General features: G+C 49.9%; 1 protein-coding gene across 1 annotated transcript in view; it reads right to left on the reverse strand.

Annotated features, from left to right (window-relative positions):
• Window positions 1-419: 419 nt before the first annotated feature.
• The window catches only part of NRGN (neurogranin), a 32903-nt gene continuing 12619 nt past the window's right edge, over window positions 420-20703 (reverse strand). Inside the window, exons 2-3 of the mRNA XM_029912894.1 lie at window positions 17590-17668; window positions 420-626 (exon numbers count right to left, since the gene is read on the reverse strand). Of these exons, the coding sequence (XP_029768754.1) occupies window positions 420-626; window positions 17590-17668 (286 nt within the window). The remainder of the gene's footprint in view (window positions 627-17589; window positions 17669-20703) is intronic.

Below are 20703 nucleotides of genomic sequence, written 5' to 3' on the forward strand. Positions count from 1 at the left end.
GCCCTGGAGGGAAAGTGCTGTATGAGGGCTAAGGAACCCCCACTCCCTGCCATACTTTTTCATTTTGTCCTGGAGATCACCCCCATGCCTCTGCTCCCAAAGAAAACAGGCTGATGATGGGCAGGGAGGCTGTATACGTTTTCTACTGGGTTACAGCAGCTTGCCTGGGGTTCAGTGCTGGGCACCCTTAACTCCCAGTCAAGTCAATGGGCTGTTAAGTCCAGGAATCAGCTCAAATGAGGATGTCAGGATTTGGCCCACTGGGAGTCAAGGGGGCTCTGTGCCCTGAAGGTCTCTGCCCCCCAGCACAGATGTGCAGGTCAGCGTTCCTGATGTACCCATTTCTGGAAGGACGGCAGGCCAAGCCGCTCCAGCCCCTGGGACAGCAGGCCAGCATGGTTGGGAGCTCACCTGGCTGTCTAGTCTCCGTTGCGTAGGTCCCCTACACGGGTGCTGCTCGCACACTCGGGGTCCTTGCTTTTGCGGTCTATTTCGCCCCCTTTTATCTTCTTCCTAGTCATGTGACCACGGAAACTAGCCTGGATTTTGGCTGCTGCTGCGTTGGCGTCAGGATCGTCTAGTGGGATATCCAGGATGTCTTCGTCCAGCTTGGTGCAGGCCCCTTCCTGGAACAGAGGCAGAGCCAGAGTCAACGCAACACACACGGGAGGCTGTACACCGCCAGGCTGTGCTACCACAGGGGAGGGGATAGGACGGTCCTGATAGCGGGGGAAGGAGGCTAGTTCACAGAGAAGAGACATAGGGGGTCGCAGTGTGGGGAGGCCTGGGTTAGGGTTCTCAAGCCTATGAGCAAAACAGGAGACCCCTGCCCTGTAGCATACCACCCGGTCACACGCCTGAGGACTCCCTCTCTCCAGCCAGAGGAGCTCCCTGGAGTGCCTGGGCTGGATTCTGTACAGGCTCCTTGCTTGCCATGGCTTGTGACATGGGCTCCAGCCAATGCTAGACAAGTTAGCAATGCATTCCCTTGAAAGGCAGCTCTGCGATGAACAGTGACTCGGGAAGCATGGCGTCACGGGCTTCCACCTTTCTCGTCTCTCAGTTTACCCCGAGCAGCTTGTAAGCGCCTGCCCTGCAAAATCCCCTGGGATCTCAGCGGCACTCCTCCTCGCACATCACTAGCACTACAGGTTCTGCAGGCGAGACTCTTCCCTTCCAGACACCAGTGCAACTCCTCTTGCCTTCCTACGTCTGTAGGCCCTAAGGGACCTGTACACTCCCGTTGCCCTCAGCGGGCCGGCACACATGTGACGAACTGGAATGGAGTAGACCAGGGATTCTCAAACTGTGGGGTCTCGACCCTGTTTTAATGGGGTCGCCCAGGCTGGCATTAGACTTGCTGGGGCCCGGGGATGAAGCCGATGCCCGAGCCCCACCGCCCGGGGCAGCGAGGCTCAGGCAAGGGCTTCAGCTTTCCCCTCCCCGCCCCCCGCCCAGGGCGGCAGGACTGGGGCGGGCTCAGCCTTCGGTCCCCACTCCTGGGTTTGTGTACATAGGTGCCAACTCCATGGGTGCTCTGGGGCTGGAGCACCCACGGGGAAAAATTAGTGAGTGCTCTGCACCCACCGGCAGCCAAGCTCCCCTCCTCCCCCTCCCCCTCCCCTGAGCACACCGCATCCCCACTCCTCCGCCTACGTCCCAAGCGTTTCCCATCCAGCCGCCGCCAAGGGGGAGGAGCAGGAACGTGGCGCGCTCAGGGGAGGAGCCGGGGCTGGGCGGGGATTTGGGGAAGAAGTTGGAATGCGGGCGGGGCAGGGCCGGGGCCTCATTGAAGGGATGCAGTGGGGACGGTGGCAGAGGGGGGGTCGAGCACCCAGGGGAAAGGAGGGGAAGTCAGCGCCTATTGTGTAGTAATTTTTGTTGTCAGAAGGGGGTTCCAGTGCAATAAAGTTTGAGAACCGCTGGAGTAGACAACCAGCTGATACTCCAGAAGTGCCCCAGTCCTAGACCTGCCCCAGCTCACTCTCTCATCGCCGGGCTGGCCCTGCAGGCTGACTCCAGCGTTCAGCTATTCGCCTGATTCTGATCCCAGCTATGCTAACAGAGACCTGGCATGACTGTACTGAAAAAGGCAGAGTTACTTCAGCTTTACACTGGCGCTGAGATTAGAATCGGGGCCAAGATTACCACATTGCAACTGAAAAACAGGAAAAGAAACAGAAATGAACAATTGTTTTTTGAATCTTCCATAAGGTGTTGAGTTGTGCTAAGTTAATTACAGTTTGACTAATTTCAGCCCACCGTCTCTTCAAACTGCAATTAGCAATAGGTTCATTACACTTGATTGTTTTGTTTTGCCAGAGAAGTGTTGAAAAATTCTTCGGTTTGGAGGAGGAAGAAAGAACAGCCTGAATATTTTAAAAGGTAGTGATTGGGAGGAGGGGGAAAGGGTAATAACTGCATGACAATGCTGCCACTGTCCTGATTACATTGAATCAGACCCAAATGCCAATGGTGAGAGAGTCTCACCTTCTATTATTTAACGTTTCTATTGTAGTTTAAACCAAGGTCAGGCCCCATTGCACTAGTGCTGCACAAACACATAGTAAAGGACAGCCCCGCCCCAACGAAGTTCTAAAGACAAAGTGAAAAGATGCTAAAAAAGTGGCATTATAAAAATAAACTTTGAGTTAAACAAATCTCACTGCAGTACCCATCAGAATTCTGTTGGCAACAATAAACAGTGTTCAGGTAGCTACATGAGATGGGGACAAAAGCTGTACTGGGTAAACACCTCATGTTCCAGGGCATATGCCAAACACTGACTGCCTGGGTTAGGAAGAAACTTCTTGTATAGGAAGGTTAAACTATCAGTGCCCATTAAGGGGTTTCTTGCACTTTCACCTGAACCATCTGGCTGGCCACCATCAGAGACAGGATACTGGACTAGAAACACAGGAATTGCCAGACTGGATCAGACCCATGGCCCATCTAGCTTTGTCTCCTAAGTACCAGCTGCTCCAAAGGAAGCAGTAAGCAGACATAAGAACGGCCATACTGGGTCAGATCAAAGGTCCATCTAGCTCAGTATCCTGTCTTCCGACAGTGGCCAGTGCCAGGTGCCCCAGAGAGAATGAACAGAACAGGGAACCATCAAGCGATCCATCTCCTGTCGCCCATTCCCAGCTTCTGGCAAACAGAGGTTAGGGACACCATCCCTGCCCATCCTGGCTAATAGCCATTGTTGGACCTATCCTCCATGAACTTATCTAGTTCTTTTTTTAACCCTGTTATAGTCTTGGCCTTCCTCTGGCAAAGAGTTCCACAGGTTGACTGCGTTGTGTGAAGAAATACTTCCTTTTGTTTGTTTTAAACCTGCCGCCTATTAATTTCATTTGGTGACCCCTAGTTCTTGTGTTATGAGAAGGAGTAAATAACACTTACTTATTTACTTTCTCCAAATCAGTCATCATTTTATAGACCTCTATCATATCCCCCCTTAGTCGTCTCTTTTCCAAGCTGAAAAGTCCCAGTCTTATTAACCTCTTCTCATATGGAAGCCGTTCCATACGCCTAATCATTTTTGTTGCCCTTTTCTGAACCTTTTCCAATTCCAATATATCTTTTTTTGAGATGGGGCGACGACATCTGCATGCAGTATTCAAGATGTGGGTGTACCATGGATTTATATAGAGGCAATATGATATTTTCTGTCTTATTATCTATCCCTTTCTTAATGATTCCTAACATTCTGTTAGCTTTTTTGACTGCCGCTGCACATTGAGTGGATGCTTTCAGAGAACTCTCCACAATGATTCCAAAATCTCTTTCTTGAGTGGTAACAGCCAATTTAGACCCCATCACTCTGTATGTATAATTGGGATTGTTTTCCAGTGTGCATTACTTTGCATTTATCAATACTGAATTTCATCTGCCATTTTGTTTCCCACTCACCCAGTTTTGTGAGATCCTTTTGTAGCTCTTCATAGTCAGCTTTGGACTTAACTATTTTGAGTAGTTTTGTATCATCTGCAAATTTTGCCACCTCACTGTTTACCCCCTTTCCCAGAGGCGGGGCAATCTTCCCCTACATTAGGAATCATGCTAGTCTAGGGAGTCCACCCATCTGGTTTCATACCAGGCGGTCCTATTTTTGGCTGGTTTGTCCCCTGTCCAGTACTGGGACAAAACCTGACATGGCATTGTCCTGTATTGGACAGGGGACACCATTTTGAAGAGCATGCTGCTGGCGTGACCTCACATACACCAGGGACAGGGTGGTGCACTCCTGAAAACGGCATCCCCCATGTGGCATGACATCGCCCATGCCGTGCATGCAAGGTCAAGCTGGCAGGGCAGGGTGGAGCACTCCTGAAAATGGGTGTCCCCCGTACCGTACATGCAGGGTCACACCAGCAAGGGCAGCGGGGTCATGCCATTCCCAGATATCAAGCTAGAGGAACAATGCTAGGAAATACCAGTGAGCCTTTCATTGGGATCAGTAAGCCGAGCTGTTCAGTTGTTCTGTTCCACACCAGTACAATCCTGGCTATCTGTATGACATAATGGAGGATGCTCCACTGCTCAGCAAGCTGAGAATCTGTGAAAACAGAGCTAGCAAGAGCCTAGAGCATCAGCTGCCAAGATTATCTGGGTCTCTCTCATGTAACCATTTCACTGCCATGGCAGGGCCTCGGTCCTGGCGCACCTCAGTCCCTCCAATTCTCTGCCTGTGGCACAGAACAGTCCAGTCTCCTGGGCGGGGGGTCTCATTTCAGTTGCTAGGGTTAGTGTGCGGGTGTCAGGTGATGCTGGTGGCCTGTTATATAAGGAGGTCAGACTAGATGGTCTGATGGTCCCTTCTGGCCTTAAACTCTGTGACCTGCGAAACCAACGGCATCAAGAGGATGTAAGCAAAGACAACAGAAAAGAGAAGATGGAGGAGAGAAGCATCAGTAACTTGAAAGCACCAGCATCACTACAGCGTCTGGTTACAGAGACAAGGGAACTAAATTATATATATCAGGATCTCATAATAAATGCTCCGGGAGCTTGACTGGCTATAACTTAACTGCAGGCTTTCTAAGCATTAAAGAAATTACTAGATTGACAGCCTCTGATAAAACGGCAAGCAGTATAACTCAATCCTTTCTCCTACCTGGGAGGGAAATCTGGGGGCCAACCTTAACAGCCATCTTCACTAGTTGGGATGACACCCCACATCTCCAGGCCTTCAGCAGCTATTCCATGGTCACAGGAACTCCAGCATCAGTGGCTGGGAGAGCAGAACGGAAGATACATGTCGCTTCTGGCGCCCCATCAGCCAATACAGCAAACCCTCACTCTCCTGCACAGCAGTAAAGGATCCAGGACGCCATCCAAATGAAAGCACAACCTGTTCCTAGATAACATCACTCCCAGGCTGCAATAGTACCAGCCTGACTAGTGGAGCAAGCAAGCGATCTCTCCCCAAACCAGAGCCGGCTGAAACACAGGAACATTCTTATCAAAAGACATTTGTTTGACGTTGGGATTTTTTTCCAGTGAAAATCAAACAATGCCTGAGACACCCCGAGGCAAGTCACCCAGAAGAACAAACTGGACTGCTCCGGATCCCCACACAGAACTATCACAGTAATCAGGGCCGGATTTAGCGGCAGGCAACCCAGGCAACCGCCTGGGGTGCCAAGCTTGGGGGCACTGGCTCGGGGGGCTGTTTTTCTTGTTTGCGACAAAAGAGAAAATAGAATGTTTGAAGTAAAATCTTTCAGGTATTCTGTATGTGGATTCGTTTTTCACTAACCTCCTAGAATGTTCTGGGCCTTTGTAGAATCACGTGGAACCTTCCGGACTTTCTGAGAACAAGTCTCCTCGAACCTCCTAGAATGTTGTCAGCCATGCCCTCACAGATATATGGCATGAATAAATACAGATTTACAAATCCTAGTGTGCAAATGTATTGTCTTATATGACAGGGATAAATCACACATGCAAATCATGCATCCAAGTTGTGAAATGAGCTACAAATGCAATACAAAATGAGGTATTCAAAAGTTTAACAAATGGAGGGGGTGCGCTGAAGACGCTTCTCGCCTGGGGAGCCAATGGGTCTAGGGCCAGCCCTGACACTAAGCAGAGTCCTCAGTACAATGACATATGTAAAGTTAAGGCAGACTCATCATATACAGACCCAGTAAACAAGAGATGCAAATGAGGAGACACAAAACACAGCACAAACTGGGAGAGGAACTGGAGCAGCAAGGGAGCTATTTAAGAGGTAGGTGCTCTTTGCACCAATGGCCAAAATAGCAGGGGGGACAAGAATTTTTTTTTTTCCAAATAACCAGAAATTAAAAAGATGTTTAATCAAAAAGCTCTGAGGAAAACCCACGCTTGACCCATATATCACACTATGGCGCAACTGCTACTGCACTATAAAGAGGCTAAAACAGCCTCCAAGATTGCACCCATCTCGGACAGAGACCTGAAGGCATCAATCTGTCTCATGGGTGGTGGTGGGGAGGGGGGGTTATAAACAGTCCAAATACTGAAATTGTAACAACAAGCAACTAGCAGCAGTAACTCTGGTGTGTTGAGGAAGTTCTATCAAAGGCACCAGTTCAGTTGTGAAAGGCAGAGAAGTATAATCTTTGTGACTTATGGAAACCAGATTTCAGCAAGAACGGAGCCCTAGAAGTCCTTCCTAGTGACCGATAACTAAGAGGGACTGGAAACTGCTTACCCACCACCCATGGTCCAGACTAAAGAAGAACTTCACCACCAAAGCAGGAACATCACAGAGAAAAGACCAGACCTGAGGAAGGGTGGAGCTAGTCATGGGTCTATCCATCACCCACCTTAGCCTTCTCACAGGGCATAAGCCATATCCAGAGACTACCAACCCAAGCTGGGGTATATTCAATACACACCTGGCACAACCCAGACCAAAGCCAAACTTTACTTGGATGCTTATTCACTCTGTGTCTTAGCTGAACGAGAGTAAAGACAAGACTAAACTGAAGTTTGTTAAACACCATAATGTGATAATTGGTTATCTGCCAGCATGACTTGCCGACAGAGCTGTTACCAATACTTACTCATAAGGATGTATGTGACATTCATTCCTGAAATTTTATCACACACATGCTCTGCTCAAAGTTACTTTTAAAATGACACATCCTTTCCTGCAGTTCCTAGAGATCTTCGTGCTCTGAATGGCCTATTTGCTTTAGCATCTTGCTGGTCACATTTAATTGCTTTTAAAGGCATTTATCATTTTAATCTCTACATTCATGGTTCAGATGTTCATGCCTACCTGCGCATACTTTAACTTGAACGTGGTTTTGCAATGCTGAAAGACCAGTTTACCATCATGCCTTCACACTGCAAGTGCCAGCTGTGGGCCTTTTCTGTACAGACCAGCACTGCTGGATGCTATTTGGGTTACCATTTTAGTTTTTTGGCCTAGGATAGCTCATTCAATAGGACCCACAGAGTTCACTAGACTTCACAGCTTTCAGAACTCCACGTTTTCATAAAGATGTCTCTATACTGCTGCCCACCACTACCATAGCTGAGCACTGACAGTGTATCACTAGGCATCTGAGGTTCCTCATATACAAATAAACCACCTTTGTGATCTCTTCTTAGAAAGGCTCCTTCCTAAAGTGCTTATTGTGCACTGCCAACACAATGGGCTGGCCTCTGTCCAGAAGGGAAAGGCCCTGCTCTATATTTGAACGGTTGATTTGTGCTCTGAGCATTCCTCCGGGTTTTCTGCTGCTCTTGTGCAGAAGAGGCCAGTTTTACTGATGAAGACAGTGAGAAAAGGAGATCAGGAAGAGTCTTAGAGGATGGAATTCCAGGACCTGAGGTCCCCTATTGAGAATGTTGTTTGTCCGACTCCCTCAGGTTAACAGCTGAGCTCTGGTCGTTAGCAAGGCTGGCCAGATGGGTCATGGAAGGAGAGGCACAGCATCCCCAATGGCCTGTCAGAAGCAGAACAAGGAGCTTAACCTAGGATAGCTCGGTGATTAAGTTATACAGCTGGGACTCAGGAAATCAGGGTTCAGTGCTAAACCAGGGCAGCTGCACGATCCTGGGCAAGTCACTCTGGACCTCAATTCTGGGTCTGTAAAATAGAGAGACAAATCTTTCCTTTCTCTCATGCCTGTGTAGCTGGTGAGCAGTTTGAGGCATCTCTCTCGCTGTGTATTTGTACAGAGCCCTGATTTCAGCTGGCATAGCTAAGGGCTATTGTAACATAAATAACAGCCTGGGTTTACCCCCCAGACAGTTCCCACCTGAACACATATAGGGAGGACCTCTCTGGATCTGAATGCCTGGGGGTGCCAGGCAACCACCTTAGGAGAGGACCCTTGTCTCTATTTCACTTGGTGTGAGACAGGGGGTGTGCAGGGTGCACTGAGGGTCAGATGGGCTGTGGCCCCTAAAGTGAGCACAGGAAGGGGGGAAAGGGTACAAGAGCCTTTCCCCCTTGTTGATCCCACGCAGAAGCTCCAGTCACAGTCTCTGCACTCACCGCAGGGAGACCTGGGAGAAGTAGGGCTATGGTCGGCGCGCAGCACTGGCTGGGTGTGCTGGGCAGAGGCCCCACTACAGCTCATGATAAGGTGCAGCATGAACACTGGGAGCCCAGAGAAGTGGGGAAAAGGATTAAACCTCGGAATTTGGCTCTTTAACTCTAGCCACAGCTACCACGTTTAGAGGGGTTTCTCCCCTGTGCAGAGCATCCTGTTAATGACCCCGTCCAGTACTTCAGGGGTATTACAGCCGTCTCTCAACACCCCAGTCCATGGGCCCTGGGGTGTCTTCTTCACCACACTCCCACCACTTGGAGCTGCTGCTGTGCATCTCCCCATCTCAGCTCCTCCCATCATTGTCAAATCTCATCTTAAACCATCCCTCCCCACCCTTACCTATGCCTCTCAACATCTCCTTGTCAGTAACCTTCTGGCTGCAGCGTACTTTCCTTTTTATGTCACAAGATACTCTTCTATCAGTTACGCCACATCAGGCTCTAGAAGCTATTTTGGGGTCTGGTTTGAATGGAGGTTTCTTTACAAAATCAGGGTGCACTAACATGAGCTACGCAACGTGTGATGTTACAGGAGTCAGAGATGGCTCAGTGTCCAGAGGGCTGGGTGTTATAGACTTGCCTAGTGTTTGACCTCATGTCTCCTACTAACAGCTGGCCCCAGTCCCTGGGGAAATCTGCTGCTTACACCCAGAGTTCCCCCTGAGCTCAGGGGAGAGTAGCTTCTGGGACTGAAAGTTCCAAATCCAACCTTAGCGAATAACTGTGGGGCCTCAGAAGGTGTCTGTGGCCACGGTTTATCATAACAGCACAGAACCAGATCTCAGGGATTCCTGCACTCCGATCCGGATCCCACACAACTCCCTCCCTGGTCTTGGGCAAGTCACTTAACCTCCCACCTCAGTTTCAGCATCTATCAACTAGTAATAAGGCTTGGCACAGAAAGGATTGGGAGGAATCAAGGGAACTCTCTTTTACGTTCTGGCCAATTGAGCTCTTCTGAGGACTCACCATTCAAAACTCACAAGCCTGAATCGGTTGTGAACTAGTGTTTTATTCCAGATCCATCCTTCATGCTGCACACCAGCCATGGGCTGCTCTCCCATAGGTGCCTTGGGGGGCTTCTTCTCCCACAGGAGCTCGCCAGAAACCCTTTTCACTTATCCCACTGTAAATCAGGAGTAACTCCACTGGAGTTCTTAGAGTTACTCTTGGGTATGTGAGAGCAGAACCCAGCTCTTAGTGTCCAAGATCCTAGTGGAGACAAGCACCCCATATGGGGCAGGGGAAGGGCCAGGACCCTACTCACTTTACATCAGCTCTGTGACCAGCACACATACTATACGCTCAAAGAGGTGTAGCAGTTACCACTCTTGCTCATGCTCCCCAGAGGCATTCCATGCTCTCCATAGGCACAAAGACTCTAGGAAATGTCCTTCTACTCAGCATCCCCATGTCCAAAAGGGGCTGTGGCTTTAGAAGGAACAACCAGGCCCTGGATACACCAGCGTGGTGTGAAGTGCTGCTGTGACACAAGTGCATTGGGTTTTGATCCCATTTAGTCCATTAAAAGAGGAATCCGCCAACTCCTGACTGAAGCTGCTGAAAACAGCCTAGCCCTATGGGAAACAGTAACACGCCAAATACCAACATCTCCCAGCTTTGCAAATAGGATAATGGGATAATTCCACGTTACCACCGTACTACAGCACGGAGCGAGCATTGCAAACCCAGCCGCCAGCCAGCTACGCAGATTGCTGGGTCTTCCTGTTACAATGCATAGAGGCCAAGGCCAGAAGGGACCACTGTGATCATCTAGACTGACCTCCTGCAGAGCACAGGCCACAGAACCGCCCCCAGCAATTCCTAGAGCAGAGCGTCTAGAAAAACATCCAATCTAGATTTCAACATTCCCACTGATGGAGAATTCACCACAGCCCATGGTAAATTGTTCCAAAGGTTAAGGACTCTCCCTGTTAAAAAGGTGCGCCCTAGTTCCAGCCTGAATTTGTCTAGCTTCAGCTTCCTCCCCCAACTAGATCAAGTTAGACCCTTCTTTGGTAGACTGAAGAGCCCCTGGTTAAATATTTGTTCCCCATGCAGGTACTTACAGGCTGTAATCAAGTCACCCCTTCACCTTCTCTTTGTTAAGCTAAACAGACTGAGCTCCTGGAGTCCATCACTACAAGGGAGGTTTTTTAATCCTTTAATCATTTGAGTGGCTCCTCTCTGTATCCTCTCCAATTTATCACCGTCCTTCTTAAATGAACCCCAGCTCTGTCTAAATGCTGATCTAACTGCAGACAGCTTCAATTCATTAGTTGCTTTTGTCATTAGAAAGTGCAATTCTCCTAAGTGCTCAGAAGGAGAAGGTGTCTGGTTGCCCAAAGTTCAGAGTTTCAGGTTTGGGCTGGTGGCTTTCCTTCCAAAAACTAAATAAATAAATGAAAGGCAGTTTAAGTGGCAACTTGCTGTTTTTCCTCAGCACCATGGGAAAGGACTTTGTTTTCCCGGCTCTCATCCTCTCCTGAGTGCCGGAACAGAAATAAGCAGAGAGACTCCCACACACAAACTAGCATTTCAACTGGTACCATTATTATTTCATGTTCAAAAACCCTGCAATAGAAACTACCCTGCCATGCAGTGGAGCAGATTTAAGAGTCCAGAGCTGGTTGCTAAAACAACTCGTTTTGAAAAGGAAATAGAGACATTTCAGTCCACAGCCTCATGCTTTTTACTTTTCACAAATTAACCTGCTTCCATGCCACTAGTCACAGCCTGTGCATGTAACAATGTAACATGCCCTGGGTAGAACTCCCCACCGCCTGCCCCCAACACCTCAGTGCCTCGAGAAAGGAAGGCGTATCTGCACCCTTCGATTGCTGAGAACAGTTCAGCCATGGCAACAGACCCTGCACCCCTTCTACCAGGACACCTTGATTTCAGTCCTTTGCAACAAGGACTAGTAACCTGCATTTTTGTTGCTGTTGGATTAAAAAGCAAATAGGCTTGTACATACATTGCAGCAGTCCATCCCTGGTGCCAATCCGATTAGGAGGTTTCCAATCAACTGGAGGCTTAAGCAATGGGACGGCAAGGATCTGCCTTTCTGCTCCACTTGTAACTTGGCTTTGCCCTGCTCTCTCCGGATCAGCTCCTTCTGCAGGTGCTCAAGTTGAACAGAGCCTCTTGCCTACGTAACCCAGTTCCTCCTGGCTGAGGAGCCTATCAGACCTACTCACTCAGCTCCAGTTCTCTTCATGCTTTTCATTTTTTTTCTCCTCTCCAGTTTATTTCACAGCAACTCCCCTTGCTTCTAACACACTTTAAATACTTAAAGGGACAGGCAGCCTGGAACAAGACTTCATAGACTATAAATACAGCCGCAGACCAAATAGTATCAAATATTTAATGTTACATGGAAAGTTCTACGATTCCGCGTCATTAGGGCATGTAAATATGTGCCCTTCTGCTTCTCTGCTTTCAGTGTGTTGCAGCCTGATCCAATCTGCTGTAAAACTAGATCTGGAAGAGAAGAGTAGACAGAGCTGGATTCTTCTCTCTTACACTGAATTTATGTCAGTGTAACTACTACAGTGGCCAGGTAGCAAGTGTGAAAAATCGGGACTGGGGTGTAGGGCAGTAGGCGCCTACATAAGACAAAACCCCCAGTATTGGGACTGGCCCGATAAAATCAGGACATCTGGTCACCCTAGTAACTACATGGACTTTAGTGGACTTGCTCCTGCCTGACCTCAGGGTGAGTGAGAGGAAAAGCAGCCCCAGAGATTAGACTGATATACAGTTGTGAAACCTCACAGCAACAGAGGGAGAAATGGACATTTACACGACGTAGCTTCCCATATATCGCTCAAGGTCACAGGAATCACCATTCCAGATCAAAGCTATGGTCTAAGCAGCCCCATTCCTGTCCCTAACAGGGTGGAGGCCAGATGCTTCAACTCCCATGAGGGGAGTTACTTCCCATCCATAGGTTTAATGCCTGGAAACATTAAGGGCCATCTCTCTTGTTTCACGCTGATATTGGCTACATCATCATTGTAGCACTGCACCCTATATTCTTCACAGTGATATTATTATGATATGATTATGACATCATTGTAATGTATTTTAAGCAAGATTAGTCATGTGAGGTGTCATTGGAAGGGTTATGATTTGCTAAATATCCTATTTGTATGCATGTATCATTTTTGTATCTGAAGTTGTGAATATTGACTATGTGTCTATATTTCAAATGTAGTTACACCTGGGTAACGCCCACTAGATAAGATGCTTTCAATCTGGATAGTGGGTGGGGAACGGCCTATTCAGGGCAATGGACCACTAGGAAAAAGCAATTGGCCTTAGGAGAAGCTTATCTCCTACCTGGGGGGCCTTCCTGCAAATGCTACAGACAGCCTCCAACTAATGGCTGCTATGACTCTACATAGACGTGATGTGACCGCATGTCTCTAGCCTCCATCTTGGCATGTCAGTATTTTTCCACAGACTGGTCTGGGAACCAAGCTTTGAAACAAAGCTTCCTGCCATATGCAAAAGCTATATAAGGGAGGGGGTGACATCATCTGGTGTTCTTCACTCCCTATACAAGAAGACTCCTGGAAACACCTGAGGAACAAAGACTGAACTGGGGGAAGTGCTGGACCCAGGCTAAAGGGATTTTTAGCCTGTGAATGGAACACCTGGAAATTCCAAGCTGTAAGCAAGTGCAGCTTGCCCCTTAAGAATCTACAGCCTGTTTTTATCATCTCTTAGGGTGAGAATCTGCTATTCCTAGCCAATCTATTTAGTATATTAAGCTTAGTTTGCATTTTTTATTTATTTGCTAGGTAATCTGCTTTGCTCTGTTGGCTATCACTTAAAATCTATCTTTTTTAGTTAATAAACTTGTTTTTGCTTTATCTAAACCAGTGAGTTGCAATGAAGTATGTGGGAATCATAATTCAGGGGCAAAGGCTGTTGCATATTCCTCTCCACATTGAGGGAGGGGGTGAATTTTATGAGCTTACGCTGTACAGTTACCTGTGCAGCACAAGACAAGTATAATTTTGGGTTTATACTCCGGGGGGTGTGTGCATGGGGATTTGGGAGTTGCTTTAGCTGTAGCCTTTCCATTGTTGGTTCATTGCAGGGGCTGGTCAGAGAGCCTGCATGTAACTGCAGCTGGGTGTGTCCCTACCTGTATGTGTGCTGGTGAAATTGCAGGCTGGAGGGCTTTGCAGCTTGTCACAGCAGTACAATGTGAGAGGAAGCAGAGGCTGGTGGGTGAGGGGGCTCAGTGGTACCCTAGTTCCAGGTGGCGCCCCGGGGGGAACCCATCACAATCCTATCACCTGTGTTCTTCCTGCTCTGGTCAGAGCTTCTGATGCGTCTTGGCCGTTGCGACACATCTAGCTATCTGGCGATCACCAGAGTGTCAAGCCACAAGACAGGCTGTTCTTGAGGTGTCACCAGCAGAACTGTGAAAGAAGAGCTGACCAGGAGCAGGCTGGAGGTGTTAAACCTGCCCTAACCTCTGGGCTCTTGGGAGAGGGACACAGCCCTTTTCCAGAACTGGGTTTTTAAACTAAATTGAGCATTAAATCCTTTAGTGGGTTGAAACTACGAAATCAGGACAAACACACCCACCCATCCAGCGAGCCTTGTGAAGCTGAACCTTGCCCACCCAACGAAGCACAGCAAACTGCATCTGACCTACTTACACAGACACCCACACACAGCTCAGAGATACCCAGGCAGGCTGGAACAAATCGTGTAGCAGGGGTGCCGAGAGCCACGGAACCAAATTGTAAGGCCCGGATCTGATGGAAACCACTTCAAGCCAGGGGGTGCGGCCACACCCCCAGCACCCCTAGTTCCAGCGCCTATGGCTATACCATACCCCCAACTCAGAGAGTTACCCCCACCCAGAGCACACAGACATCGTTACCCTCAATACACACAGCCCTCCCCGCAACTAACAGACCCCCCCAGTACACCCACACCCAGGGTCACAAACACACTGGGAGACACACAAGCAGGCCCTAATGTGCACCTGGTGCATTTGCACAGAACCCCCATCTCGAAGGGCCCCCCAATGACCTCCCCCACAACAAAAACAACCCAAGGCCAGGAAGGGGACAGGGCAAAGCATCGCAGAGGAAGGGCCCCATCTGCACGCCGTGGCAAGGGCCAATGGGCCGGAGTGGGGAACCAAGCCCGCCCTGCTGCAGGACATGAATCGCAGCCTCACTGTCCAGCAGACCCCCACATCAGGGCCTCCTACTCCTGGGGCAGGACCCAAGCCCCATTGCCTCCCACCCCCCAGGAGGCAAGACCTGGCAGAGAAGGTGGGTGTCTCCCTCAATTCCGATAGTGAACAGGGCCCCAAAATTCTTTAATCCAGCACTTCACCCAATGATGCATTGCTACAGACACACCTGCTCACAGACCCCCCAGACACGGATCCCCATAAGATTCCCACCCGGGGACGTGAATTCAGAGAGATACAGAAAGAGTGATATACAGATGCGCATGTACTCCGTGTGTCTGTGCTAAAGAAAGGAAGCCATTGCAAGGCTGCTCACTGCATAAATGGCTGGCGCCCGCATGCACCCTTGCAACGTTCAGCACGTCCCAGGCAGCAGTGCTGTTTGTGTCAGATCTCAAAGCAGAAATGGCTACAGGAAAAATAAAGATAAAACGCTTTCTAACCATAACACACTAGCCTTGGTTCAAAATTAAGTGCCCTTACCACATTTCCAGTACTATTGCTGACCAAACTCTCAGGCCAGGATCTGCTCCCAAAGTCCAATGTCTGTTTCTTTTGTCTTCTGAGGTGAAAAGGGAGAACTGGAGGGGGAGCGAGAACTTGGAGTGTTTTGCCCCTCACTTTTATAGTTCAGTCCCCCTTTGAAGTGGTGAAGAAGGGGTGTCGGACGGGGGAGGGGAGGCTGCGCGGTGGGGAAGGGGTGTTGGACGGGGGAGGGGAGGCTGTGCAGTGGGGAAGGGGTGGCTGATGGAGGAATGGGCAGAGGGGTTCTGCTGGGGGAAGGTGAGGCCGGGGCATGGGAATGGGGGAGGGGGTCTGGTCTGGGAGACCCCCTGCAGGGAATGTGTGATGGGAGGGATGTCAGAGGGGGGCAGAGTGTGAAGGGGGAAGCGGGTGAAGAGACTGTGGGGGAAGGGATTGGGGAGGAGTCGGGAGTAGGTAGGGGAGGGACATGTAATAGGGAAATTGCACTTTTGGCTAGCAGGTCCTTAATGAGGGAGGGTGATGGGTCTCAACTGCAGCTGGCTGTGGCATCCAGTCTCCTGTGTCACCTGCTGGTTTCACTGATGAAATGCTCGCCTCTGGGATTGCCACACTCCTGCTGCCCACATCTCAACCCAGTGTCAGAGCTGGCTGGACCCCCTCCCGAGAAGGGGGGCACGGCAGACTGCCCTGCAGGGAGATGGCAGGGTTTGCTTTCCTCCCTCGGCCCAGGCTGGAGCAGCTCTCAGAACTGGCTGTGCTGCTAGGACTGCCCGAAACAGCAGAGAAAGCAGCTGAAGGCTCTGAGCAGGCCGAGGGAAAGGAAGCCACTTTCAGAGCAGTCGCTGTGGAGGAGTGGGCTGCAGGCCTATAGCAGAGCACCCAAAGGAACTAGCTCCTCAAAGGCATGTGGGTGCCTAGCTCCCATTGGTGTGAGGACTGATTGAGGACTTGTGCCTAGAACAGCATGGAGGTTAACAGAGAGGCAGAGTCACCTGCTCAGCTGGCTCAGGGAACTGAAGCAGTGTTGCCAACCCCTGCAATGTTTGATGTTTTGCTTAAAGCTAGGGTTACCATATTTCAACAATCAAAAAAGAGGACGGGAGGAGCCCCGCCCTAGCCCCGCCCCCATCCTGCCCTAGCCCCGCCCCGTCCCTTCCACTCCCTCCCACTTCCCGCCCCCCTCAGAACCCCCAACCCTCCCCCCCACTCCTTGTCCCCTGACTGCCCCCTCCTGGGACCCCTGCCCCTAACTGTCCCCCAGGACTCCACCCCCTACCTAAGCCTCTCTGCTTCTTGTCCCCTGACTGCCCCCTCCTGAGACCTTCCCCCCCTCCTCAGCTCCCCTAGGACCCTACCCCCTACCTGTACCCTGACTGCCCAAAACCTTACACCCCCAACCCCCAGACAGCCCCCCCCGAACTCCCGACCCATCCAACCCTGCTCCCTGTCTCTTGACTGCCCCCTCCAGAACCTCCCTGCCCCTTCTCCGACCCCCTGGCCCCCTCACCGTGCCGCTCAGAACAGAGTGCTGCAGAGGAGCGTGCTCGGCAGCAGGGGAGGGGGAGGAGCTCCAGACTGCCGGAGGCCCGAGGCGAACGGCCGGCCGGCGATCTGCGAATGCAGGGAGGGGGAGGGAGGGAGAGAGAGGAGGGGAGTGGTCTCAAGTTGCAGGGGAGAGGAGGGGGAAGTGGAGGAGGGGCTCTGGCTGTCAGAGCCCCGTGCGAGTGGCACAATCCGGCCGGCTGCCCTGTCAGCCGTGCACGCTCTGCATGGGGGGGAAATCTGGACATTTACAAATTCCTCCCGGACGCTATTTTTAACTCAAAAAAGCCGGACATGTCCGGCAGGATCCGGACGAATGGTAACCCTACTTAAAGCGCCAGCTCCTGGAGTCATGTGATTCCATTAAACCTCAGTTTCCATTAAAAGAAAAAGTTTCTAGTCCTCAGGGCTGCGAATAAATACTTGAAAATGTGAGGGAAATGTGCCCTGAGAGCTCACGCACTGGAAGCCTTGAGAGCCCCAAATAAAAAGAACCCCAAGCTGATTATTATCATTATTTAATCTCGGGATTTTTAAGCCTATTTCATGATTTTTGAGTGCTGGGGCTGGAAATCCCGGCAGTGGCCTATCCTGTGGTATTAACGTGTGGGGTGAGGCCTGGATCGGTTTTCAGTGTTAGTGTTTCTGACACTAAAAGAGGGGAGCTGTGCTGGAAGGTGCTGAAGGGGTTCCTAGTGTAGTTCCCACTATTGGATATAGGGCTGCCTCTCTCTGTGTGTCACTTCTTGGGGTTTACTAGTAGAGCACTTACCTCTGTGCAACAACACTGCACTCTGTGCTCTTGGCTGCTCCCCGGACAGCAAACTGGGAGGTGGGTCCTGGAGGGGGGGCTGGAAAAGAGGGAGGGGGGGAGCGGAGGGGGGGGGGGGGGGGGGGGGGGGGAGAAACTTGGATGGAAGGAAATGTGTGGGAGTTTCTGTGTGGTGAAAACTAGAGCTGTACGGCAATGAGACCTCCAGGTTCCCAAACCTGCTCTTCTATTGCATGGACGTTGTTTGCACTACTGAGGATTCCATTCATCCTCGCTAAGCAGATCTCCTTGGATTGATGAGACTCCAGTGAATTCGAAACTCTCTCTCAAACCCTCTCGCATGTCCCTATGTGAACGGCGAGTAAGTGATCCTTTATTGCTATAGCAGCTTCCTAAATACGGCTACTGTTCAGAGCATGTGCACTGACTCAGATGTGTCTGCTAGACTCAACACTAAAACGTGGTTCTGCGCTGAAGAGTGACTGTGCAAAAATGGCACCATCTGACTCAGCAAATCTGCTCCCTGTATGTATGCAGATTCCTATTTTTGTTCTGCTTTGTACTCCGGCTGTCCCCGGAGAGGGGAGCTGGAGTCTCTTCCTTTTGTGCATCATAACGGAGTTCTTTCCATTCCCAGTCATTTACACCCATGCAAACCCACAGAAGGTCATTGGGTTCAACAGCTATTAGGCACAGTTTGGTTTGCAAAAGCTTGACTGCTGGCGATAATGCATGAGAAAGGAAGACCCCAGTTTGACTCTTGGATGCCTGAGGGAGTTTGCTGGGCTGGGGGAGTTAGAAACAGCAGCCTGATTCATCCTTCTGCTGCGACAGATTGAGGTTGGTATAATTCCATTCACAGAGTGGAAAGCCAGGCCAAACATCACTTTACTTGTGACTGACTATATTTGCTCAGGAGTCACAATACACATGGAGATCCATGGTGCCATTTTTATAACCTAGAGTTGCACCGAAATGCTGTCCGATTTTATTACAATAAAAACAATGAATCCCGTTATTTTTTTGGCCACATGGAAGGAAACTTATTATTGCTTTACAATAGCACCTTGAGTCCCCGTATGAGAGCAGGGCCTCGTTGTCCTAGGTACTGTACGTACACATAACAGACCGTCCCTGCCCGGAAGAGCTTACTGTCTAAATAGGCAAGACAAACAAAGGGGAGAAGTAGAGAAAGATTCATAGATTCCAAGGCCAGAAGGGACCATTGTGATTATCTAGTCTGACCTGCTGCCCCAAAATAATTCTTAGAGCAGAGCTTTTAGAAAAACATCCAGTCTGGATTTAAACATTGTCAGGAAAGGAGAATTCACCACAAGGCTGGGTAAATTGTCCAATAGTTCATTACCCTTACTGTTAAAAAGGCACGCCTTATTTCCAGTCCGAATTTGTCTAGCTTCAAATTCCAGCCACTGGATCATGTTATAAATTTCTCTGGTAGACTGAAGAGCCCATTAGTAAATATTTGTTCCCCATGCAGGTACTTATAGACTGGGATCACATCACCCCTCCACCTTCTCTTTGTTAAGCTAAACAGACTGAGCTCTTTGAATCTATCACTATAAGGCAGGTTTTCTAATCCTTTAATCATGCTCATGGCTCTTCTGTCAACTCTGGAATTTATCAACATCCTTCTTGAATTGTTGACACCAGAACTGGACACATGTTCCAGCAGCTGTCACACCAGTATCAAATATAGACGTAAAATAACCTCTCTGCTCCTACTTGAGGTTCCCCCGTTTATGCATCCCAGGATCTCATTAGCTCTTTTGGTCACCACTTCACATTGGGAGCTCCTATTCAGCTGGTTATCCACCATGACCCTCAGATTTTTGTCAGAGTCACTGCTTCCCAGGAGAGAGTCCCCTAGCCTGTACATATGGCCAACATTATATATAGATATAGAGTGATCGCTTTGTGAATGAACTCTTGAATGAACTGACACAGGAAAATGATAAAAGACAAAAACACCCTATCGCCCGTGGGTGAACACTTTTCACAGAGCGATCGCTTATCTGACCTCTCAGTCCTCATCCTCAAGGAAACCTGCACGACGCTTTCAAAAGACAAGCCTGGGAGTTTAAATTTATAATTTTGATAGACACTAAAAATGATGGACTGAACAGAGTCACTGAATTTATGGTTTATTACAACAATCTGTAACCCACTAGCCCCACTGTTTGCCCTATGACTGCAGAGGTGTCAATGGGCTACTCTACCAACCTTGAATGGTCCCTTAGAATATGTGCTAACTACTTATGCTAAACAATCTGTTCCACCTTGCATTTAGCTGTGACACTCGAGTGCCTTTCCCAGACCTGAAGAAGAGCTCTGAGTAGCTCAAAAGCGTGTCTCTCTCACCAACAGAAGTTGGGTCAATAAAAGATCTTACCTCCCCCACCTTGTGTCTCTAATATCCTGGGACGAACACAGCTACAACTACACTGCATACATATACGGAGCGCTCGGGCAGCTCGGCTCTTAAACAGAGCTGAAGAGTCAGGGGAGGAGCAGAGGAGCCGCGGGAGGGGAAGTGCCCGGCCGGTATTTTTCCCGGACATGTTCGGCTTTTTGGCAATTCCCCCCGGACGGGGGTTTGATTACCAAAAAGCCGGACATGTCCGGGAAAAACCGGACGTATGGTAACCCTAAGCACATATATTGTGTGGATGCAGCCCACAGAACATGTAGAGAGCTGCATATGTAACCCACAATGGTAAATAGGTTGAGAACCACTGCTCCAGAGATACTAGCTAAATGAGACTATATCATCTAGCTTTTTTCCCCAAATATAGAACAGAAATATTTATTGCACACTTCTCACTTCTGCCCAGGGCCGTCCCTAGACATTGCGGTGCCCCCCCCACACCCCCGCAGCGGGAAGTGGAGCGACCTGGCCCCAGCCCGCTCCACTCTGCTCCCCTGGCTCCCAGCCTTGGGGGGCAGGAGGGAACCGGCGGCGCGGCTGGGAGCCGTCAGAGCAGGGCGGGCTGGGGCCAGGTCGCTCCACTTCCCGCCGCCTGGTGAGTGCAGGGCGCGCCCGAACCCTGCTGCAGTCCCCTGGGACGTAGCTCAGGGGAAGGGGTGGAGTGGGGG

Source organism: Terrapene carolina, unplaced genomic scaffold, assembly GCF_002925995.2.
Source record: "Terrapene carolina triunguis isolate 2854851 unplaced genomic scaffold, T_m_triunguis-2.0 Scaffold374, whole genome shotgun sequence".
NCBI lineage: Eukaryota > Metazoa > Chordata > Testudines > Emydidae > Terrapene > Terrapene triunguis.